The sequence below is a fragment of the Thamnophis sirtalis genome, unplaced genomic scaffold, assembly GCF_051295495.1.
Source record: "Thamnophis sirtalis isolate CommonGarterSnake01/CBP01778 unplaced genomic scaffold, rThaSir2_p1.2 scaffold_9, whole genome shotgun sequence".
Lineage (NCBI taxonomy): Eukaryota > Metazoa > Chordata > Lepidosauria > Squamata > Natricidae > Thamnophis > Thamnophis sirtalis.
Window position 1 is genome coordinate 77,351,983 of NW_028261389.1, and position 25,664 is coordinate 77,377,646.

Sequence of the window (25,664 nt, forward strand, 5' to 3'; positions counted from 1 at the left end):
CTATCTCTCTCTCAGCCTTGATAGAAAAGGCTATGTTGTGCAAGGAGAAAATGAGCAGAATTTATGCTTTTTATTAAGAGTGAAAGACTCCTGTAGAAATCAATAATGTGTTTTGGGCTTAGTCTTTTGCTGGTAGTGGAAGATTGGGTTCTATCAACTATAATTTCTAGAGCAGACTTTCTGCAAAGCTCAGTAAGCAGAATGGTTTTGCCACTGGAAGGACTGGCTTAAGCTGTTCTACATAAAGAAAGTTACCTGAATTTAAGTGTCCTAATACAGGGTGTGCACTTTTATGTGGCTGAAAGCTGTATTTCAGAAAATCAAGGGGGTCCTTAAAATCAGCCTGGGAGGAAGATATATGCTATGACCAAACAATTAATTGAGGCTAATGTGCTTATTTTTTTTCTCCAGCAAAACCTGGTGGGAGATCATGGTTCCCTTTATGGCAATTTGCTGCTAAATTAGTGCAGTTCTTGCTTCCAGGGGGGAAAAAAGGTATGGTGTAGGATCTTGATGTGTCTGTCCACCTATGGATGCAAGTGAGGTTTCAGAAGATTGTTATGAGTTCTTAAAAACAAAGTCATTTCTCAGAAATATATTCTGGAAAAGCACAATACTATCACAAGAGTATAGTGCATCTGTCAGAGTAACATGCTAATTTTATTACCACTGCCCAAAGTCCTAGGAAAGGTAATTTAGTTTATCTTCTTCCTGAATTTTCCAAGTTGAATAAAAAAAAATTATTGGGAATATATTTACAGTAGTGCTTAAAGGTTTGCAAACCCTTTTGAATTTCCATTATTTCTGTCTAAATATGACTTTAAATGTCATCTCTTTTCCTCATTATGTCCTAAAATTGGATGAAGAGAACCTAATTAAACAATGAAAACTCTTTTCCCCATTTGCCTTGAATGCCAAGATAATAATCTGAAAAACTATACAGTTGGTTTGCTAACTTTTTATATTGGCCCTACAGCTCAGTTTGAAAATATGCACTAAGGTATCAGGGACATTGTGTATTTAGAACAATGTGCTTTTTCAAAAGCGCTGATAATAAAAATCTCTAGTTTTAATATTAAAATAACTTCCATATCTATGCCTTCTCATGAATGACAATGCTTATTCTAAAATGCTTCTATGTAATTCTTATTCTAAAATTATTCTAACACTTGAGTTTCAAAGATTACCTCAAAACTTTTTTAAACAAAACTTTTAAAGCATTCTGAGTTCAAATAGTTTCTGCAAGCGTAACAGAAATGTAAATTTAGCTAATACTGTTCTTACACTATTAAGATAACTAAAGAATGTCAAATTTAATCTTGCAACCAGGGCAAATTTAAAAACCGGAATAAGAGGAAATGAACAATCTAGATCGTGAAGATTGATTAAAATATTGAGCAGCTGCAGTACTTGCACCATTATATAAACACGACATCACAAAGCTAATTATAGTTCTTTGGACGAATTTGTTACTGGACCATAAAGTTTATACATAGGATTTCCAGTCTTTAAATAAATAAATTGGGTACTTTCAAATTATGCCTTTGGAAATGTGTTGTTTTTGCAATCTGAAGGAAAGTGGTGGTTCAGTACTCATTGCTTGATGCTGTTGAAATTGTTAATATGATACAAATCTTAACATATTTCACCTCTAAGTGAAAATTTCATAATTCTATAAAGTTTTACAAAGTAATGCATTAACAAAAACTTGTATTATAGAATGCCAGATTCAGCCGACACATTTCCAAGAAATAGAGGAAATGTTCGTGTAATATAGTCTTAATTCCCTAGGTAGGTCTCACTTTTCAGTTAATATATTTGTTCTGATAGTAATTTTTTTTTTAAAAAAAAACCCTGTTAAGCTAGCTTTTCTGTTTACATAATACATTTCTATCAAGGTACAACGTCAACTTTATAGGGGTTTTTTGGTCCTTCAAAATTTTCAGCATATTTTCCACTTCAAACATTTAAAGAAGTCTTCTAAACCTCAACATTAGTGCTGCTACAATGGCTTCAGCAGGTAAGATCCTACCTGAAAAACTCAGATACCATTATCTACAGATCTCAAGGGACCCCTAGTTGGGTCATGATCTTATAAAGTAGTTAACATCTATGACTTAACTGTGGGAAGAAAAGCAAGAAGAGGAAGTAATAGAACAGGGTTGGAAGGGACCTAAGAGGTCTTCTAGTTCAACCTCCTGCTCGAGCAAGAACCCTATACCATTGTAGACACATGGTTCTTCAGTCTTTTTCTGAAAGCCTTTAGTGATGGCGCACCCACAACTTCTGAAGGCAAGCTATTCCATTGGTTGATTGTTCTCACCATTAGGAAATTTCTCCTTCGTTCTAGGTTGCTTCTCTTATTGGTTAATCCTTAACTTGGGCCTTCTACTGGGGTGATCAAGGAGAGACAAAGGTTAGGTCATGTTGTTGATCTTCACAAACTTACTGTCACAGGCAGAAGATATAAGGCCATGGGATCAGTGCTGGGATTCCAAATCTTCCTACCGGTTTTATGAGAGTCCATCCACTTGCACTTCACATGCCTAATGTGTGCTTTGCGCATGCGCAGAGCATTCAAAGACCACCCTTGGTGTCAGCGCTGGTGAACTGAGCTATTTTTTAGCCCAGCTGAGGTGCGGCAATTTGCTCTGCCGCGCGAATCAGCTGAGCTAAAAAAAGGGAATATAGGGCAGGAAGGATGGGGGCCTTGGTATTTGCCAGTTCTCCGAACTACTCAAAATTTCTGCTACCATTCATCCAAACCAACTGAATACCTCTGCATGGGTTCTGTCTGTCCGCCTGCCTGTCTCTCTCCCTCCCTCTCCAAGAGGGCAGTTCAGAACATAGCTTAGGCAAGGTATGAAGCTGACCAGGGTTATTGGAAAACCATCCGTTTGAAATGGTATACCCACCTGCCTGAGCAGTGGATTGAATTAGAAGACCTTCCAACTCTAGTTATTCTACAATTGTTAGTCTGGGGCGAGGGCAATTTTCAAAGGCCAGATACCCTCTATGGTTCTTGCGTCCAAAGAAACATGGGATGCAGAGCAAGTCAGACTTACTTTCAGGCCTGCTCAAAAGTTGCAGGCTATTTGGAGAAATTCTGGATGACCAAGCTCAGAAAAATATCTGGAGGGCAATCGAGCAACAGGTGCATTTCCTTTCCTATTGCCCCTGCTTGCCCCCAAGACAAGCCCTTGATGGAAATGGGCAGACAGTTCAGGAAAGCAGACTCGGCCACAAATCTTAATTGAGGGAGGACTTCCCCATCCAAAAAAAACTTTGTCCCCACAGCTTACTCAGGATATTTTGAAAGGGGCAGGCTTCAGAAACTGATCCACAAGAGTGTGTTGTCCTGCCATTGGGTTCTCAGCTTGTTTCACGGTTCCGTCGCCACGGGAACCAACACTCCCCATTTATCCGGGCTTGTGACCGGCTATGGTTTCTCATAGGCTGGGTACAGCTGGCGTGCTCTAATCCAGTGTTTTTCAACCTTTTTTGTGCAAAGGCACACTTTTTTCATGAAAAAAATCACGAGGCACACCACCATTAGAAAATGTTAAAAAAAATTAACTCTGTGCCTATATATAAAATAATTCTCCCACGGCACACCTTACACTGTCACGGCACACTAGTGTGCCGCGGCACAGTGGTTGAAAAACACTGCTCCAATCCGTGACGTCCTGCCCCTGGCCTTCACAATGCAACGGTCACTGCCTTATGGACGTTGACATTTATGAAGATCAAGTCCAAGATCCACAAGATTGTTATAGCATGCAAGTTAAAGGGGTCTTAAACATACATACTAAGCCTCAAAGATCCACACCACCAGACTGACCCAACTACATAGTAGCTTGCAAACAACAAGTACCCTGCCAAGATTTCAATGCAATTCTCAACTTCTATAAAAGGATCTTATATTGCAATTCCCAACTTCCATAGAAGGATCATCTTTTATTGCAATTCTGAGTTTCCAAAGAACCACCATCTATTATTGCAATTCTCAATTTGTATATAAAGTCCTTCTACTGCAATTCCCAACTTCCACAGAAGGATCTTGTACAATTCTACAAAACGATCTTCCATCGTTGTCATTCTCAACTTCCACCGAATCGTCTTAATATCCCGCAGTTTGCGAGGAAATTTTGCCCACAGCCTCGGCTAGTTACGCCCTTTCCAAAAGACCGACGGAAGCACGCGCGTCTCTTATCTCTCTCCTATTCCCACGTTCACTTAATTCTCTCCTTAAACCAAAAATAAAAACCCAACCAAGGCTAGATTCGCCCAAGGTAACTTTTCGCCCTAACCCGGGTCCGGACTCTCCGGGCCTTTGCCTGCCACTTTTCTTCCGTTCACACGACGACAACGACTCAGAGCAAGACCGGGCTCGGCGGCGCGTTATATATCGCCCCCCCCACTTCCCGAGGACCAGCTTTGAAAGCATTTTATTCGCTTTGCGGACCAAAACGGCCCATGAACTCTAGCTTTCCCCCCTCTCCCCTCTTTCGCCCGGGTTCCTTCCCGCAAGCCGGGCCTCCAGAGCGCTGCGGAGAGGCCCTTCTCCGCGCTCCCCGGGCTTTTCCGGGGCGGGCCGACGGCGACGCCTCCTCCTCCTCCTCCACCACCGCCGCCGCCCCCGCTCCTGAGGCACCATCTTCGCCCAGGCGCCTCTTCAAGATGGCTGCCGCGGGCGGTTGGGCATCGAGGCCCTCCGGCGGGGCTCTGAGGAGAGAAGCTTCTCCCGCCGGCGGCTATCCTTGGCAGGGAAAGGGAGCCCCTCGGCAACATTTCCCTCAGCTCCGACGAGGGCCGCCCGCCGGGAAGACCAACCGAGCCTCACCTCACGCTTCCCGCCTGGCGGTTTTTGTTTTTTTCTCCCCCTCACGAAAATCGCCTCAGCGGACAACCGCTCCTTCTCTCCCTCCCTTTCTTCCCGCCCTCGCGCGCCCCTCCGCCATTGGCGGCGCCGGGCGTCTCTCCGAGGCGGGCGGCCTTCCTATTGGTTGGCGAAAGTGGCGCTTGCCGCGCTCGGCCCGCCCCCCCGTCTCCGCTTCCCCGCCCCTCCCGGCTCTCTCTCTCTCTCTCTCTCTCTCTCTCTCTCCAGCGACGGGCGCTGTGAGGTAAATAGAAGCGGATCTCAAAATGGCGGAGCTGCCCAGTCCCGTGCGAGGGGCGACGGTGGCGCCTCTGCCGCCGCCTCCTCTTCCTCCCCCGGCTCTGGCCGTCGACGCCCGCGTCTCCCCGCGCGGGCTCCAGCCGCCGGCCGCCAAGCGCCTGAAGGGAGGGGACGAGCGCGGCTTCAAGGCGGCCAAGCGCCTCAACGGCGAGGGCCACAGGCAGCCTCCGCCTCCTCCTCCTCCTCCTCCACCGCCTCACATCCCCGTGGCGTCTTCCCCGGCGGGCCCCGCCGTGTGGAGCCTGGCCGCCTTCTCCTCAGGCGGGGGAAGCGGCGGCCCGACCGGCGGCGGCGGCGGCGGCTCCTTCGTCTTCCAGCCTCAGCTGCCCCCTAAGTTGCTTCTTCCGCCGCCGCCGCCTCCTTCTCTCTGCCTGGCCGGCGTGGAGGGCCCCGGCGGGGCCAAGAGCAAGAAGCCCAAGGAGAAACGCGAGAAGGAGAGGCGGAAAACCCTGCCGGGGACGACGACAACGGCGGCGGCGGCGCCTCAGGGAAGCGGCCGGGAAGAGAACGGCGACCTGAAGATGCTCCTCCAGCAGCACCACCATCGGCACCACCATCGCCCAGGCGGTGAGGAAACACCCCCCTCGATCCATAAAAAGGGAGGTTGGCAGGGCTGGAAAATGGCCTTCCCCCTATGGGAATGGAGGGGGGGGAGCAGGAAGAGGAGAAAAGAGGGGCAAGGAAGAAATTGGGGTTTGGGGGGGCTGGCCTGCACCCCGTTTTCCTATTGGGCTACTTGGGGAGGGGTCCCCACCTGGGAATGGGGGGTGGGTGGAGGCTGCAGGGGTCTCCCATTGCAAAGCCAGGCAGAGGAGGCTGAAAAGGGGGCGTGGGAGCTGCCTGGCCTGGCAGCAGCACTAAATATGGGTAGGTGGGTGGGAAAGACCCAGTGGGGCTGACACATCCAGATCTGGGGTAACTTCTGCCCACCCCACTTCTGCCTAGGGCAGCAGTCACCAACCGGTGGTCTTTGAGAAAAAATTGGTGGTCCGCAGAACAATTATTTGCATTTTTATATTGCACTAAATGCTATATCTTTAAAAAAAAATCATATTAAGTTGGTCCGTGGAATTTAAAATTATGAGTTTAGTGGTCCCTGAAGTCCGAAAGGTTGGCAGCCAATAAATTGACTATATAAATAACTAAAAAAATATATTAAAGAGTGCGGTGTGGAAAAGCATATATGCCTACTGAGAGAATCTCCCATCATCCAGGTCGTGGATTGTCCCAAAGGTATATCTATATCGTAGTGTATTGGGATGCGGGGAAAAAAAACGCCTGGAATTGAGGAGCGAAACGTTTAGGAAGAAGAAATTGAAAAAGTCCAATTTAAAAAACAATTAGTTTATAATATAAAAACCAAAAATACAAAAGGGGAAGTAGTAGGAAAATAGGGAAGGAGGAAAGTGTAGGGCAAGGGTGGGGGGGAGAAGAAAAGGCCTTGACTTCTGACAGGCGTGGATGCAGTAGAATAAGGTAATAATATCAAACCTCAACTTTTGACTTTTACATAGTAGCATAAACTAGCCATTTCTATAGCAACAAACGTGTCTAATCAGTAAAGGCCAAAATCAAAGTTTCATTTTTCTCTCCATCTTCAAATCCAGTTGCCTTTTGGGGAAAAAAAAACCACCTTTGGGATATGGAAGCATATGGACGGCCGTGCCCCCTTATTATGCACTGCATGCTTCTGGGTTTAAAATACTATTTCTGGTGAGCAAGAAAGGAGTGGCTTGTGTTTCTTTATATAAGACACTTTAGCAAGATCGGGTTTTTAAAAAAGTGATCTTTTGCTATCCGAGTCCACGGTAGTTTTGACATTCTAATGGGAAGCTGGGAAGAATGAACGTGAAGTTCAGTGCTGTCTAATGTCAGGATGTAGGTGTGTGAGACAGGATGTAAAAGCCTTAAATTTTTGCTTTTTTATTCAGAAGTAAGGTCTACTGAATATACAGGGCTTGGTTGTTAAATATGTCTGAAGCTAGCTGGGGTTATCTTGAAGAACTGCTACAAATATACCTTCAGTATGGATGCATCTGAGAAACCTTTTTCGTCACCACCGTAGCTTAAGGAATTTGGGCAATCCAGCTGAACATTGCATCAACCTCAGATGAAAAGAAATAAGATTTGGTACTTTTGAATTTGGTGAAGTTGAAAAGTTAAAAAAAACAAGCTACAAAAATGGGCCTTGTAATGTAATCTTAAACAACATGCATGCTCTTTTCTGTTTAAGTGGCAGAAGTTCCAAGAACCTCACATGGATCCCTATACTCAATCAATTATTGTTGAACAAAAAAAGGAATCTTGTTTTAAGTTGATACCAGCTGGTTTATGCAGGTATAAGCTAGGATTTTAATGGCAGCCATTTTAGTTGGAATAGAGAAATAGGTGGTAGTTTTTAATATGTCAGGAGGTTTTTAACAAGTTAGGAGGTCTTGAAACTGTATTCAACATTTGAATTTCTGTTCAAATAATTCTCATAACTTTTCAATATGACTTTGTAAGGAGTAATCAAATTAGGCTATTCTAAGGAGAACTTATTTTATTAGAACCTCAGGGTATTTATCAGTGAAACATCTAATATAGAATGAAATAAATAAATGTTGACTAGTAATCATGTACATTATATTTGTATGGTTGTATAGTTTATCTAAGATTGTTTATCAATGTGAATTATCCACTATTCATCTTGCTCTTAATGCCTTTTTTTAAAAAAATCCAGATTTATAGTAAAAAGGATGTGAAGGTAAACTTTCCTTCTGGGAAAAAATGCTTTAAAAATCTTAAATGCTGCTTTATTGGTGAAATAAACAGATAAGGGGAAGAAACATGGTTCTCCTGTCACATCCACTTTGGCTCAGTAAAACTATATACTTATGAAATCAACTTGGAGTTAAAAATGAAAATTAATTTTAATAGTCAACAGTAAAAACACTTCTCTAACCTTTCCAGAATGATATTAATATTTTAGGTTTATAGAAATCTAATCTGCTGGCTTCTTGAATCATTAGTGTTCTTTTGCATCTAGTAATGTTCAAGGCTGTTTGGAAGTTTTAGCTTTAACAAGTCAGTGTTTGCAAAGCTTGCAAGAACAGGAGGTAAGAGGGTAACATTTGCTTTGAAACAATCACTGGAGCAATTTAAAGGAATATCACAGACCTGTGACATGATTAAGTTTTCCTTTAGGTAAGGTGAAAAATAATGTAATGGTAAAACTTCTTGGCCTTTTCAGTATCTATCCGTTTTTGGCAGGACCTGCCTTCATAGCACAGGGCTCACCAGTTTTTGTTTTTTTCCCAACAGCTGCAACTTCTAGTTTCCTTGGCTGGATTTGACAATGTGTAGGGTTTTTCTCTCAGCATCTTTATAGTGCTTGCGTGGCCAACCTCGAGGTCTCTTCCCTGACTCTAGTACTACTAGAGAGCAACTCGTAAGGCATATAGCAGCCATCCATTTTCATGATGCATCCATCCATCCACCCCATTTCCTCCAAGTTCTGATAACCAAGGGCTGAATGCTGGCGATCCCCATGTTGGAGACATGATCTTGTCAATGCCAAGGAGAGATCAGAGAGGATCCTTGTGAAATTTCTCCAGCTGTTTGATGTGCTTTCAATACAGAGTCCAGAATTCGGCATCCATACAGGAGAGGTGGTACCACAGCTGTGTAGACATTCAGCTCTGTGGAGGTAGAAGTGTTAGTTTTGATTGAGCATTCTTAACATGCAGCCACCCAAGTGCCTGGCTGGCCTTGCTAGTCAGTTCTTCATCTAAAGACCCATCCCTTGAGGTGATGCTTCCCATAAGCTGTTTACACTTGTCCTTCTGATCTGACACATGACCACAGGAAAGCAAAGAACAGATTGAATAGAATTCAAAGTATTCTATTTTCTAGCTGGGGTGCGGATCACTTGAGTTACTGTGTTACCTAGTGAGAACTTGTGAATGCTGTATGGATAGTTGACTGTAGGTCAGAACATACTAGATTACATATTAGCATGCTCTTAGGTTTATTAGAAAGGTTAATAGTTTCTTAGTAATAAGTGTATGGTCAAGATGTCCACTTAAAGTAACATTTCCTTCCACATTATGAGAAAGTTGATAATTTTTAAATGTAGTTGTCATTGATGTTTCTGTCAAAGTTTGTCAATTTTGTATGTACTGTACTTAAGAACAAACTATAGAGAAAGTGCTGAGATTTTTAAACATGTCTTATTCTCTATTTTATTTGCCTGACATACTGATATGCCAGGATGTCCCCAGCAAGCTTACCCCTTGGTAGTTTATAGCAATCATACCAATTTAATCCAAGCAGTACAATATCAAAACTAATAACAAGAATTAAAACCAGTGTCTCACTGAAAAGCAGGAAAGTTTCTTTTCAGAGTAGCACATATAATAGGCCATGAAGGATGCCATGTGTCCACTAAATGCAACCCAGTATTCTAAGTTTATAACAGTACTTGAAATTCATGGGCTTTGCTTGGTTTATTACTCTTTTAAAAAGTTCTTTCAGTTCCTCCTAATCTGATAATATCTTGCTACTACTTCCTCCAAAATATATGCTCTTATTTTAACATACTAATCTTAAGGAAGGCAGAGGAATCTGAAATGCAATAAGGACATTCAATTAAATTGTTATGGGTTTTTGTGCCTATAGAAAATGAGAAGATTAAGTTCTGATATGTTTTTATGCTTGTTGGTCAGCCATAACTTTTTTTTTTGTCTCTAAACTAGTTTCCCACAGTGAGTTGTCTGAAACTACAGTTTCACCATTGGTATCTCAAATACTTAGTGTGAGGATACAACACTTGTTTTTAGCATTAGTGTAGCATTAGACAAAAGAAACATCTTGTAATAGATGCTTTAGGAAGCAAATGTAGAGTCCTGCTATTTTACCCTAAGAATACATTCAATACTTGAGACATCTGTAGAAGGCTGTAGCCTATTTTATTAAAATTTTACATTTCATTTTCCTGATACAAATCTCAGTTTTTTTACATTTTACATTCTTAACCAGTTGAGTAGAAATTCTTGCTACATGTAAGCTGAGGTTTGTCATACAGGACTTCTCATTTTGAAAAAAGGCAGTTGAAGTTATGGAAAGCAGATGCTATTATACAGCTCTAAATAACATTAGATTTCAGGGAATACTTACGATTATAGATAAGAAGAAACTACATAGTTTTAATTCAAAGAATGCTTAAAATAGTTTAATTTTGTATACAGCAATATGAGAATTTAGGGAATTTAAACTACAAATATTATATTGCTTTCATTGAATATAAATGCTTATGCATTTATATTGTGATTGTATCTTGAATTTAAGCTTTGCTATAGATCTGTGGGACTCATAGAATGCTGCAGCCCTCCAGACAAAAGAAATAACAATATAACCTATTTTACTCTTGAAATGATGAGTTGTTCAATGTTTGACCCTAAATATTTGAAGTTCAGTATGCACAGATGCTGGCTAAAGGGAACTGTGACATGCAGATGGGTTCTGATTTACTTTTGTTTACTCATCCAGTTTAAAACAGTAAGCAATCATTACAGTCAAAAGTAGCATATACGAAATAACATATAGATACAATGTTGATCATATTCCTTCCTGTAGCAATTTTGGAAAATAGTACAAGTTAACATTCTAATTATAAATACCTAGATGGCTTAGGTATTTCTTCAAAGGCTTCCTTAGACTTTTCTGAGTTCAAAATAAGGTTTAGGTTTAAGGTTTATTTAGTTTGTATGCCGCCCTATTCCCAAGAGACTCAGGGCGGCTAACAATCTGAAGGGGAAGCGGTGTACAAAATAAAATAAAAAGACAAACAATTTAAAAATACAGCAACAGTTGTAACCTCGGATGGGGCTGGAAGATTCAACAGCCCCAGGCCTTCCGGAACAGCCAGGTCTTAGTTGCTTTGCGGAAAGCCTGAAGGGAGGTGAGGGTCTGGATCTCAACGGGGCTTCTAAGCTTCTAAAACCTATGTATTATAGCAGTAGCAGTAGACTTATATACCGCTTCATAGGCCTTTCAGGCCTCTCTAAGCGGTTTACAGAGAGTCAGCATATTGCCCCCAACAATCTGGGTCCTCATTTTACCCACCTCGGAAGGATGGAAGGCTGAGTCAACCCTGAGCCGGTGAGATTTGAACCGCTGACCTGCTGATCTAGCAGTAGCCTGCAGTGCTGCATTTAACCACTGCGCCACCTTGGTATTAGATGTGTTTGAAAGTGAATTACATGTGTTTGCCTAGCAGTAGGTTGTCTTGGACAGAGGAAGGATTGTTGTCACAGTGGCTGATCTAATGGCCTATGATTAGACCTCTTGATGCAGTAATTTCATATGCCTTTTGACAATGCTTCAACTTCATAAACTGCCCTAGATCTCAGTGGCTTCTTTTATAGTCTGATGTGGGATCCTCTTGGAAGTTTGTGCAAAAGGTATTTGCTTGCTAACAGAAAACCAATATAACATAAAACCCGTACTGTAGGTGTGCAAGATTGTAAAAAGATTAAATATATGATTAGAAAATAAAATAAAATCTAAAGATTAAAATTTCATCAAGATAAACATTAGTTCTATACTAATGAAACTTCAAAAGGCTGATCATTTTATAGCTTCAGTGAAGTATTCTGTAATTTTTACTAATGTTATTTTAGGGATTCTTTAGCTATTACAGTAGTATTTCTTAATTCAGAGTATTGGGATATTACTGTATGGTCTTTTGCAACAGGAATTTGAAATACATTGGTCATAGGCGTTGTATAACTGTTTTAAAAAGTTTGGAGAATCCTGGGTGTTGAAATCCACAAGTTTTAAAGTTGTCAAGTTTGGGGACCCCTGACTTAGAGGCTCTAAAGAAATTCTTAAGAAGTAGCAAATGCAAATTTACTTAGTAACTTTACTTTTCTGAATGTTGCTTCTTGGAGTACAATGCTATTTGTGCGTTTGTAGATGACTCCATATGAGTCATGATTAGCTGTTAATCTGTTTTCTGAATACCAATAAAACTTAAAGGAAGGTCTTGCCAACTTGATTAAAAGTTTGAGGAGAATTATATTACAAAACACAAGTACGTGTTAAGGAAAAGAAGATATTATAAGGGGATGTTCTAACTAGTTGATCCAGTTTTAAAGCTTCTAGATTAATCTGTTTTCCCTATTAGGATTCTGAATTGGACAGTTTTCAAGGGTTCTCGGGTGGATTGCAGTTGGACAGATTTATGAAATGTTGACCTTTGCCAAACAGCAACTTCTCATCTGTCAAGAGGATGAGCTTAATTAGTGACTTAATTAGTGGAAGAGATATAAAGTAGATTCTTTTTCCTCCGTTTTTTTTTCCAGCATAGCATTAGGAATCTCCCAAACCTCATATTTGGTTGGCTTTTTGAAACAAAAGGGATTATTGAGCCAAGATTTCAACATCATGAGGATGGGAAAATATATAACGGCATGTCCCAAAAGTGCTTTTCAAAAGACAACTGGTCTGTCTTAGTTCTTTTCTTTGAAAACATCTCGCTTCTCATCTCACAGCTAAGAAGCTGCTTCCGTTCAGAACGGAACTTCTCATCCAACAAGCTTCTTCAGTTGTGAAGAAGTTCAGAACTGAAAAAAATTGCAACTGAAGAAGCTTGTTGGATGAGAAGCAAAAGATTTTCAAGGGAAAAAAATCAGAGTCTAGTTGCCTTTTGGAAAAGCACCTTTGGGACAACCATGACCTGGGTGCTTGAAAATCTTGATAGATATAATGACATAAGGGTATAGAGCTCATATTTATTTGCATTCACAGTATAGGCTTTGAAAGTTATTCTCAAACCTAATTTACCTGCTGTAAATTGGAATATATACTAGTCAGGCGCTTTAGTTGAGGTAGCATGCTGAAGATCTTGAGCACTTTGCATTTTAAAAGTGATATATTAATGGGTTATAGTAATTTCAGTATTTTGTCACTGCAGTTGCATTTTATGAAATTAAATTATGGTTCTTAGTTAAGGAATGACAGTTTGTAGATTATTAAAAAACCTAAATACATGTAAGAGAAATCTGTAATATTTTTGCTTATCTTTGGAAACATCAGGAGCAAAACTAGATGGCTATGATGAACCCTGGTTAAGTCAGTTTGTTTCTGAAATACAGTGTTCTGGTTAATCATCTCTTTATATTAATTTATTGTTTAACAATAATCTGATTTTCCAAACTTTCTACTGTGAGAAGAAAGGCATTCAGTTATTGATTTTGGAAAGTTGTGTTTATTTAAGACCTATTTCTGTTCTGCATTAAAGCTGTAGTCTATCCTCCAGTCAAATGAATAATTGTGTTGATTGTGGGTAATTTCCTTCTAAAACTTTTTTATCTATATTGAATATGAACATACTTCCTTTTTAGATGAAATCATCAGAGAAAAAACCACAGAACGAGACAAGGAAAAGCAGAAAGAAAAAAAGAAGCACAGATTAATGTCTGAAATTAAAAAAGAGAATGGAGAAATGAAATTATTTCAGAAAGGTGAGCACAGTATTTTTCACAACGAGGATGATGGTATATACATGAAAGATTTTTTTTAACTGTGTATGTTTTTAAATATATTTAATTCTGATTCGTTCTAGTTTTTCTTAATGATAAGTGGCAATATGACCTGTGGTTCCCATTTCAAGTTCTTAAGAGAAAGGGTATCATGTTTATCTAGTTACATGTCTAAAAGCTTTAATTTACAAACGGTAATTTGAATACCAAAACAATTATGTGAGAATTAAAGGCAAGTGCACAATAATTGTGCTTGAAATCTGAATTCGTGGCACCTTTCTAGGATCCCACTCTTATATGAAACAAAATATTTGTAAAATGGGTCATATAGGTTCCCACCTCTTTTCCTCTTCTGTTGAGTTTCTGTAACAGTGACTACAGTATTATTTTGGATTGGCTACTAAATTGGTTTTCAGTTGTTGGTATATGGTAGTCTTGATTGCACTTTGGAGATTAATTTCAGAATTAATCTGAAATTGGAAATCTATTGGGGGATGAAATTTGTGTGGAACTTTTATTCTCCCATACTACATTGATGAATTCATACTTTATTGCCATGAAAAATGCTTTGCAAAGATAACCTGACAATTAAACTGTAGATAATCATCCCGGGAAGCTCAACCTGGGTATAAAGATGATTTTGCACGGTTAGTGGCCAAATTGAAGATAATATATCCAAACTTTTAAAATGCAGTTAATCATTTAGAATGGCAAGGGAGGAATGACTATTAAATACGTAATCATATTAGAGCCAAGAGCCAATGCAGCCACAAGCCGCAACCAAACAAGGCGCCACCATCTTACTTCCAAATTGAAAATTATTCAATTGAAAATCAATGGCAGTAATGTAATAATATGAATGAACTCATGATTTACAAAAGACTCTGTTACATGTAGGTTTTATCCAAACATCAAACCAATCCACCAAACCAAAATCCATAAGTATTTGAAGTCCATCAAGCCAAAATCTGGTAAAACGCTGCTAATCTGGATAGAAGGGTTTAATCAGTATTGATTTTACCCCCTAAAACCTTGACTGAGTCCAACTTATTTGAAAAAGTACTTCAATCTTAGATGATTTTCATTTTGTGTGCTTGTACATTTATACCCTGCTGATACAAGCACATAAGGCAGCTTACAACAATAGTAGAAAAATCTTAGATACACTAAAATCAAAATTGAAATCATTCCAATGAACTTCTGCCAATGATGGAAGCGTCTTCTGAAGCTGCTCGCTCGTGATCTAAATACAGGGCAGGTTCGTAGCAGGAAAGGCAATCCCTTAGGCCATAAGTCATTTAGCATTTCCAAAGCCAATACCTTACAACATCTTTCATAACTGGGTAGATAATTGGCAGTTCTAATGCATGCCAGGATTGTGCTTTCATTCAGGATTCAATCCTGATAGCAGCTGTTTCACCACAGGTTAGCCTGGCAATAGAAGGCAGAACTTTGAGGCTGCAGAGTCCACCTTTGGTGAACCCTTGACTTCCTTGTGTGGGCTGTCACTTGAAAGATAGGAGGGCAACTGACCGCCTCTGACTTTCTTACCCTGCAGTCGCCAGGTTCCAGTCTCCTCTGATACGTCCTTGTGCAGATAATACTTGGCTTTCAGTTATCCGTTTAGTGACCATTCAAAGTTACAAGGGCATTGAAAAAAGTGACTGATGGCCGTTTTTTTACACCTACCCTCACAACATCCCCATGGTCATGGGATCAAAATTTAGTTCCTTGGCAACTGACTCATTTATGACGGTCGTAGTGTCCCATAGCTTTGTGATCCCCTTTTGGGACCTCCTGACAAGCAAAGTCAATGGGGAAGCCAGATTCACTAATCTGTTACTAACGTTAACAATTACAAAATGGGGCAAAACCCACTTAACAACGGTCTCACTTAGCAACAGAAATTTTTGGGCTCAATTGAGGTTGTAAGTTGAGGACTACCTGTACCAATCCTGCCATTGTATCTGCATAAAGACAAACACAACAAGGAATCTGGTGTCAAGAGTTTTCAGAAGGAACTTCTCCGACGGCAGTCTCACTGCTTCAGGAAGTGGATGGTGTAATTTTTTTCAGTAATTTCAGCTAGCAAAATATAAGCAATCGAGGTCCAACAAAGAAAGTGAGAAGCAGCTATGATCTTTGCAGCATCTCTCCAATAGTTGTTGCATGCTGATATTACTATTTTCAGGTCTAGCCTGCTAAACTCCAGACAACTACTTGTAGCAAAAAGAAATGGAAAACATTAACTTTTTCCTGCTGTCAAGCGTTCGTTGCAATGTTTATTTAATCATTCATTATGCTTCTCTTGACTTCAAGCATCTTACAGACTTCTGAAACAGTAATGAAATAAACTAGAAAAGAACAATATATTGGTAACATTTCCTACTGCTGACGAAAAGCTGTATCCCGTATACGCAACTGCCTCCACACACACACCCCTGCCCTCACCCACTCCCACCATCAGGAAAACAAGAGCAATCACTCAGTCCAAGGACTCACTGAAATAGCAGCCTAGTCTTAATGGCAAGTCAATAGGGTTGGATCCTGTCTGCCTTCAGGGGGATCCTATTCTGGAGAAGGGAACCAACAATTTAAAACGCCCGACTCCAGGAACCTTGCGGGTAATATTTATCTTTGACTAGGAATCCCAGATCTTTTTGCAACCCTGACCTGATAGCTTATCTATATTAATGATTGAAGGTAAAAGTGATATTGCTGTTCTTCAGGATTCATGTGTAGTATGTTTTTATTATACTTTGGAACTTAAATCGGTTTACAGTGCTTGGCATATTATTGCACAGGATATTTTCCATCTTCACGTAGCTCCAGCTTTTGATAAATTAAAGCAAACTTTTCTTTCTTTATAGACATAAAAGAAAAAGTGAAAAGCAACGCAGACGACCTACAGATTAAAAAAGTAAAGAAGAAAAAGAAAAAGAAACACAAAGAGTGCGAAAAACGGAAGCGTCCAAAAATGTACAGTAAATCTATTCAGACCATCTGCTCAGGATTGCTTTCCGATTTTGAGGATCAAGAAGCCAAAGGCATTGTGGATCACGACCACCACCACCACCACCACCACCACCACCATCATCGTAAAGATTTCAATGAGAAACATAAGAATCCCAAGAAGGACTCTGAGTCCAAGAGGGTGGACAGCAGTGAGTTTCCCTTTGTCTCATTAAAGGAGCCGCGGGTTCAGGATAAGCTGCAAAGGTTGGACACGCTGGAATTCAAAGAGTTCATTCATGTGGAGCACCAGCCTAATGGAGGTGCCTCGGTGGTTCACGCCTACACGAAGGAGCTCTCCCACTTGTCTCCTGTGGAGATGGAGAGATTTGCAGAAGAATTTCTGGCTCTGGTTTTTAGTGAAAAGGAGGACTGTGCCGCTTACTATGTAATGGGAATTGTTCACGGGGCAGCTACTTATTTACCTGACTTTTTAGACTACTTTTCATTTAATTTTCCTAATTCGCCAGTGAAAATGGAGATTTTGGGAAAGAAAGACATAGAGACTACGACCATGTCCAATTTCCATGCTCAGGTAAGAGGTTATCTTTCATATATTTAAAAAAAAACATTTTTCTTCCTATACAGTGTTCCAATTATTGCTCCTTTTCGCTGACATTCTCTAAATTTGTTAGGTAAGACAATGACCGAGTACAAAAATGATAGCAGTAACATCTATTTTTGATAAGGCGAATAAAAAGGTCCTGTGAATTACCTGGTCACAGTTTAGATTGCCTACATAATTCATGGAAATTCTGCCTTGTATTCCCTTGTTGGCTCTGGGGTAGGAGGTGCTAGGTTTATATATTCTGAATGTCTGTGGACCTTTCCGCTTTGATTAAGGCTAAAAAAACAAAAAATAGAAACTGTAGGGGAAAGAACAATTCTTAAAAATAGTTAATGAAAATCGAAGCAGGTCAATGTCTATGGAGATTCTCAGCCATCCAGGTCATGACCCTCTAAAAGGACGCAAATGACCAGATGTCTGTAAGGGGTATAAATGCTTCCATTCCCCACCATCCAGTCAGAGCTGAAGAACTTTCTCGAATGAGAAGTGAAGAGTCTTAAAAAGAAAAAACAAGAAAGTCTAGTTGCCTCCAGTCTTGTATATGCTTATCACGCCTGGACCAGCGAAGCCTTGAGCCCATCTTAAGGTGTGGTTGTGTTACAGTAACTGAAGGAAAATAAATGCAATATATCCAACCCTTCCATTGCAAAATTAGAATAATAATCCACGCTTGTTTTATGCCTGCAAGTGGACTTTTGAAAGATTGACAGTTTCTGATTTTGGATTTTCCACTTACACTTTGTTTAAAAAAATAGATTATTCTCGAGTTTTTCACATATTAGTATTTGCCACTTGGCTATAAACAAACATCCAGCAATTTTCTGCTTTGATTAAAGCGTTTAATCAAAATGGAACAGAAGCAGTGTGTGGCATAAAGTTATTTTTATGTTGCAGAAGATGTATGGTTTTGCTAATGTTTGAGTTCTCCTAGGCCACCGTTGTTTCGAAGCATTTAAAAGAAAGGCCAAGAGTACTCATCATTTAGTAATCATTCCATGGAAAAGTTCAATGTTAAGAGCAAGATTGTTACATTTAATTAATAAGCTTTGCTATATATGAGATGGGGGAATGTGGACACAGAGAGACACAGAGAGAGGGTGAGGGAGGAAGGGAAGGGGAGAGGGGGGGATATTTCCTCATATACCCATTTATAGAGCAGGGAATCTCTTGGATTGGTTTCAGTACACTTGGAAACTTTAGGTTGAAAAGGAGAGAAAGTCAGATGCTATACAGCAGGGGTGTCAAACTGGCAGCCTGCCGGCCTAATGTGTCATGTGCAGGTCACACCCACCCCAGCTTCCCGATTCAGAAAAACGTTGCAAAATGTCACATGATGGCAGCGTGACACGAGTTTGACACCTATGCTCTACAGGATCTTTTGCCTGTTATAATCATTTCATTTACTATATTTTTCAGAGTATAAGACACACCTTTTTTCCTCTAAAAATAGACTGAAAATCTGGGTGCGTCTTATACATTGAATACATCATATTTTGCCTCCTGAAGCCCCGCCCCTTCACCAAAATGGCGTTAATGAAATGAAAGCCTTATGGTGGCTTTCAGTTAGCTCTTGGGGGCTGGAGAGGGCAGAAATGAGCAAAAAAACGGGCCATTTTTTGCCCTTCCAGCCTCCAGTAGCACTCTATAAGCCTCCATAAGGCTATGCATGCAATTTTTTTGACAAAAAAATGGGCTGTTTCTTTGCTTGTTTTTGCCCCCCTCACAGGAGCACTCTGCAAGCCCCCCCAAGGCTATTTATGTATTTTCTTTTTTAAAAAAAGACAGGCCCGTTTTCATGAAAAACAGGCCGTTTTGGGGAAGTTTGCAGAGTGCAAAATCTTTTTTTCCCCTTTCGGAAAGCTGTTTAATTAGAGTGGTTGATGAGAATTACATTGATCAAGTGCTGTCCCAGAAGAAACAAAGTTTTAGGTGCTACAGGTGCTATTTCCTTCTCCAGCACATGGATAAATACACCTGGAATCATCTACCTACCTACTCTCTCTATCTCCCTACCTACCTACTGTATTTATCTATCTATCTATCTATCTATCTATCTATCTATCTATCTATCTATCTATCTATCTATCTATTTATCTATCTATCTTTGTCTCTCTCTCTACCTACCTACTGTATTTCTCTCTCTCTATCCTTTTATCTACCTACCTACCTACCTACCTACCTACCTACTCTCTCACACTCCCTACCTACCTACTGTATTTCTCTCTCTTTCTCTCCCTTCTCTCCCTCTATCTATCTACCTACTTTTTTAAAAAAATTGCCTCTTCAAAACCTGAGTGTGTCTTGTACTTTGGTGTGTCTTATATTCTGAAAAATACGGTATTTATTTACTTATTTATTTGTTTGTTCAACTAGTATGCTGCCAATCTCATCTAGAGGCGACTGAATTTTATTTGAGACTACTTTTTTTCCTGGCAGAAGGACATCATCTCAGATTTGGATTCCTCTTCATTTCAGTTCAATATAATAATCTTCATCTCTATCTTACTTGTAATCTAAAAAATAGTGAAATATTACATATACGAATAATGAAGTTCAAAATCCAACATCAAAATATTCATTAAAGGGTTTGAAAATATTTTCCAACTTGGAATTGGAATGATGTTATAATTATAAAAACATTTATGCCATCTTCAGAATGAGTTAATTACATGTTTATACAATATCTTAAAGTAAGAAATACCTTAAAATGCAATTTGAAAGAGGCATCAAAGAAGCAAGTTTAACAACCAATTAAGCTGTTTAAAGCCTGTAAAATAAAAAAAAATTGGCTGCTTATCTCAAAAGTATCAAGGCAGGAAGGGCAAAGTCAAATTGAAGTGCTACATTGAAAAAACAGTGTACTGTCACCATCTGGCCTGCCTTTTCTTGTAGAGAACAGTTTTTCAATGGCCCCAGCTGTCAGGGCAGATTCTTTGGGAATAGATGGAATTGGAATTGGAATTGATTTTATTTGTAGGCCGCCCTTTTCCCTGAGGGGACTCAGGGCGGCTCACAGAAACCAGGGAAAGGGGAATACAATACAATACAATACTAAGACAACGACACATAATAAAATAATACACAACATGCATACACCATTCGGGCGGGGTAATGGTCCTTATCCCCAGGCCTGACGGGCGAGCCAGTTCTTCAAGGCTGTGCGGAAGGCCTGGACGGTGGTGAGGGTACGGATCTCAACGGGGAGCTCGTTCCAAAGGGTCGGGGCCGCTACTGAGAAGGCCCTCCTCCTTGTGGTTGCCAGCCGGCATTGGCTGGCCGATGGAATGCGGAGGAGGCCTAACCTATGAGATCTTATAGGCCGTAGGGAGGTAATTGGCAGAAGGCGGTCTCTCAGGTATCCAGATCCACTGCCATGTAGGGCTTTATGGGTGGTCAATAGCACCTTGAAGCGCATCCGGAGATCGACAGGTAGCCAGCGCAGCTCGCGGAGGATAGGTGTAATGCGGGTGAATCGGGGTGCACCCGCGATCACTCGCGCGGCTGCGTTCTGTACTAGCTGAAGTCGCCGGATGTTCCTCAAGGGCAGCCCCATGTAGAGCACATTGCAGTATTCCAGCCTAGAGATCACGAGGGCCCGAGTGACTGTTGTGAGAGCCTCCCGGTTCAGGTAGGGTCGCAACTGGCGCACCAGGCGTACCTGGGCGAATGCCCCCCTGGTCACAGCCGCTATATGATGGTCGAATGACAGCTGTGGATCCAGGAGGACTCCCAAGTTGCGAACCCTCTCTGAGGGGTGTAAAATTTGACCCCCCAGCCTGAGTGTTGGATTAATAGCCGAATTTTTGGGAGGAAAACACAACAGCCACTCGGTCTTTTCTGGGTTGAGCACAAGCTTGTTAATCCTCATCCAGTCCATGACGGCTTCGAGTCCCCGGTCCATTACGTCAACCGCTTCATTGATTTGGCACGGGGCGGACAGATACAATTGAGTATCGTCCGCATATTGATGGTATCTAATCCCGTGCCTGCGGATGATCTCTCCCAGCGGTTTCATGTAAATGTTGAATAGTAGGGGGGATAAGACCGATCCCTGCGGCACCCCATATTTTAGGGGCCTTGGGGACGATCTCTGCCCTCCCACTAACACCGACTGCGACCTGTCCGAGAGGTAGGAGGAGAACCACCGTAACACGGTGCCTCCCACTCCCACCTCCCGCAGTCTTCGCAGAAGGATACCATGGTCGATGGTATCGAAAGCCGCTGAGAGGTCAAGGAGGACCAGGATGGAGGGATGTCCTTCATCTCTGGCTCTCCAGAGATCATCCATCAATGCGACCAAGGCGGTTTCAGTGCTGTAACCGGGTCTGAAGCCTGACTGGAAGGGGTCTAGATAGTCTGCTTCCTCCAAGGACCGTTGGAGCTGGAAGGCCACCACCTTCTCAACAACCTTCCCCAAAAAGGGGAGGTTGGAGACCGGGCGGTAGTTATTAAGGACAGCTGGATCTAGGGATGACTTCTTCAGGAGGGGTCTCACCACCGCCGCCTTCAGTGTGGCGGGGAAGTTCCCCTCCCGAAGGGAGGCGGTTACAACCGCCTGGATCCAGCCTCGTGTCACCTCACTGCAGTTAGAAACCAGCCATGAGGGACACGGATCCAAAACACAGGTGGAGGAACTCACAGCTCTCATGGCCTTGTCCACATCCCCGGGGGTAACCTCCTGAAACTCAACCCAGAGCTGTTGAACTTGGTCCCCCTGAGTCTCGGCTGGAACTGCAGATGTGGAGTCCAAGTCCGTCCGAAACCGAGCAATTTTGTCCGCTAAGAATTGGGCATATTCTTCAGCTCTGCCCTGCAAGGGTTCCCCCGCCTCCCTTTTATTCAACAGGGAGCGGGTTATCCTAAACAGGGCGGCTGGACGGGACTCAGCGGACGCAACCAGGGAGGCTATATGTGATCTTTTAGCTGCCCTAAGTGCCCTAGTATATTCCCTGGTGCAGGTGGTTACCATTGCTCGGTTCGATGCGGACTTATCGGACCTCCAACGGTGCTCTAGGCATCTCCTCCGGCGCTTCATCTCCCGGAGCTCCTCGGTGAACCAAGGTGGTCTCCGGGATCCGCTGCCTCGGAGGGGCCGCAGTGGCGCAATCCGGTCGAGGGCCTCTGACGCTGCCGAGTGCCACGCAGCAGCCAGAGTCTCTACCGGACTGTGGGTGAGAGTATCAGGAATAACCCCAAGCTCTGTCTGGAACCTTACTGGCTCCATAAGACGCCTGGGGCGGAACCACCTGGTCGGTTCCTCCTCCCTACAGTGGGGGTTTGGCCTCCGGAAGTCGAGCCTCAGTAGGCAATGGTCTGACCACGACAGGGGTACGATGTCACTCCCCCTCAGACCAAGATCACACATCCACTGCTCCGAGAGAAATACAAGGTCAAGCGTGTGTCCCGCCGAATGGGTTGGGCCTCGGATTACTTGAGTCAAGCCCATGGCTGTCATGGAAGCCATGAACTCCTGCGCCCCATCAGAGTTTTCACCGAGCGTCGGCAGATTAAAGTCCCCCAGGACCATCAGCCTAGGGAACTCAACTGCCAGCTCGGCTACTGACTCGAGGAGCGAGGGGAGGGCTGCTGCAACGCTGTTGGGAGGCAGGTACGTTAGCAGCAAACCCACTTGACCCTTGAGGTCCAACTTTAACAGCAAAGACTCACACCCGACAATCTCCGGAGCAGGGACCCTACGAGGAACTAACGACTCCCGGATAACAGCGGCCACACCCCCACCCCTTCCCTGGGCTCTCGGCTGATGCAGCACCTGAAATCCTTCTGAAATCCTTCTGGGCACAGTTCTACAAGGGGGACTCCTCCCTCTGGGCCCAGCCAGGTCTCAGTAATACATGCCAGGTCTGCCCTCTCGTCTAAAATTAAGTCCCGGACGAGAGGTGCTTTATGTACAACAGACCTGGCATTTAGCGACAACAGCCTGAGACCAGGGTCCTGATTACTTACACCATCTGGTCTTGGAGTGGGACTCCTAGGGCCGGAAGGAGGGATCTCTGTGATGTAGCGAACCCTCCTTCCCCGGTAATGGCCTGCCCTAGAGTCCCCGCCGTATCTGCCCCTCCCTGTCACGACCGCAATACCCCGACCCTCTCCCGTGTCTTTAGCCCCCTCAGCCACCCCCATAGCCCCCGCAACTCCCGGCAGGTCCTCCGAATCAAGCACACTCATTTATACACTCAAGCGGTCCCCACGTAATAATTAAAACACATAAAATACAAGAGTCATAGGGTAATAAAAAGTGGGATCATCCAATTCACACATTCAATCCCATGCACTCACCATACCATTTAAAAGTTTGCGCAGCGTCCGTAGATCTTATAAAAGAATATATATAGAAGGGAGAGTAGCCTTCGTCCCTTCTTATATATTTGGGAAGGTCCCAAAAAGTCCAGGCGATTAGAAGAAATTATTAAAGTTGTTAAAGTCCGATTTATCAATAGTGTCAGTAAAGGCAAAGTCTGGGCAGTTAAGATGGTTTCCCTTGGGCGATAAAAGATAATATTAACCAGCTGGATGCAGTTAGTTCGCATGTGTAGAGGCCCGGTAGATGTAATTATGGATGTAATTGTAGGTGGAGTGGGTAGGTGGTAATTAAGAAGGCGGTAGAGATGGTAAAAATGATGAAACCAGCCAAGAACTAGAGGAAGCGCCAGTAATGGCCACTGGAGGGAGTCAGAGGACCACATATGCTGCCTTTCCGGAGTAATGGTGTCCAATGCAAGATGGTCTGGTAGACAGTTTTGTCTGACGTGGCACTCCTGAGGCAGCAACAGCAGCAGATGGTACCCAACACAATAAAAAGTTTGTTGTTGCAGTCCTGGGATCACAATCCAGGAAGATAGATGGTAGATAAAACGTTGCAAGGCCCAGTGAAAGCAGCAATAAAACCCAAAGGAGATGTCGTACCAAGGGGAGAAAAAACAGTCAACAGGGCCGCAATACAAAACAGTAGAATTGTGGTGGGGATAGAAACCAAGTCCTCCAGACCGAACAGGTACTTCCATGCAGCTCCTTACCCTCTGATCAGGGCACAGATCAAGCCCCCCAGGGTAGCGGGGCAGCCTCTTGGGACCGCGGGGCCAAAGCCACCGCCGCTCATGCAACGCCGCCACCACCGCCGCCCAGCTGTTCAAGAGGGAGCCGTCAATAGGGCCGTGATGCCAGGCACCAGGATTACGATGAGGGTAGAAAAATAAACCTCCAAACCAAACAGGCACTTCAAAGTCCGGATCCAGCCTCCCAAGGCAGCGGGGCAGCCTCCTGAGGCAGCGGGGCCGAAGCCGCCGCCGCTCGCGCAACGCCGCCACCGCCGCCGCCCAGCTGATCGGAAGAAAAGTCACCGAGGGAGGTAACGCCGTCCCGGGACCACCCGGAGGTGGCCCCCTCCTCAGAAAGTTACCTTCCCTGGAAGCCTGACAGCTGATCGTTTGCGAGGACCCCTCTGTTGTCATATTCGGGGTCTCGTCGCCTGGAAATTTCCCGCTGTTTCTTTTCGGTAGCCGGAGCGTTAGAGCTCGGCGGCCATTCCCGTTCTCGCGCATGGTCTTTCCAATAATCTTATCCCAGGCAATTTAAGGTTCAGTACGCAACACTTTGAATTGGACCTGAGAACCATCCCCTAGCAAGCTATAAAAATGATTGGGTGACCACATCTTGTTCTATTCTCCTTCTGGATACTCCTTAATGAGAGTTTCATGTAGAATTTGTTACAGTAATTTAATTTGGATGTTGAATTACCCAGCTTTGTCAAACCCTGGAATATTCTCAGTAACAGCCATGCTGATTGAAGAATTCTGGGATTCCGTAGAGGTGAAAATGACTCATTGTAGAAAGCTGACCTCAGATATATAACTATACACCCATATATATATTTTAGAGGAAAGGATGCAATAGTAGTGGCTGGGATTCATAACGACATTCATAGTCACAGCAGCTACCTTGATATTGAGGTGTAATGTCCAGAACATAACAAAGTCACAAACTTCATCCTTCAAAGGGACTAGAACCCCAACCAGAATAACTGCTCTTTTTGTTAGTATTGCTACCCTGTACATTGATTATTTTTTTTGTCAGAATCTTAGTAATACTTGGTGTTGTTTGGGGGGAAAAATAAAGAAGTTGTGAAGAGAATTATGTAAGGCGGAAAACCTTTTTAGAATTTTATGCCAATATCTACATTGTGTTTTCTTTTGGAGAACTAGCTCAAAACTGAAGTCTTTGAAATTTATTTACATATATTGCCTTTTAGCTATTGTTTTCTTCCTGTGAAAACAGTTTGTATCAGTTTTGGCTTTGTATCAAATACATGTTTAAGTACTGTATTTGCAAGTTAGTTTCTCTCCTCTTCCTTTTGTTCAGAGAG

At 42.6% G+C, this 25,664-nt stretch overlaps 1 protein-coding gene across 1 annotated transcript in view; it reads left to right on the forward strand.

The window, feature by feature from the left end:
* The first annotated feature begins 5,091 nt into the window (after positions 1-5,091).
* The window catches only part of RSBN1L (round spermatid basic protein 1 like), a 33,720-nt gene continuing 13,147 nt past the window's right edge, over positions 5,092-25,664 (forward strand). Inside the window, exons 1-3 of the mRNA XM_087722350.1 lie at positions 5,092-5,746; positions 13,567-13,686; positions 16,575-17,251. Of these exons, the coding sequence (XP_087578476.1) occupies positions 5,146-5,746; positions 13,567-13,686; positions 16,575-17,251 (1,398 nt within the window). The 5' untranslated portion in view covers positions 5,092-5,145. The remainder of the gene's footprint in view (positions 5,747-13,566; positions 13,687-16,574; positions 17,252-25,664) is intronic.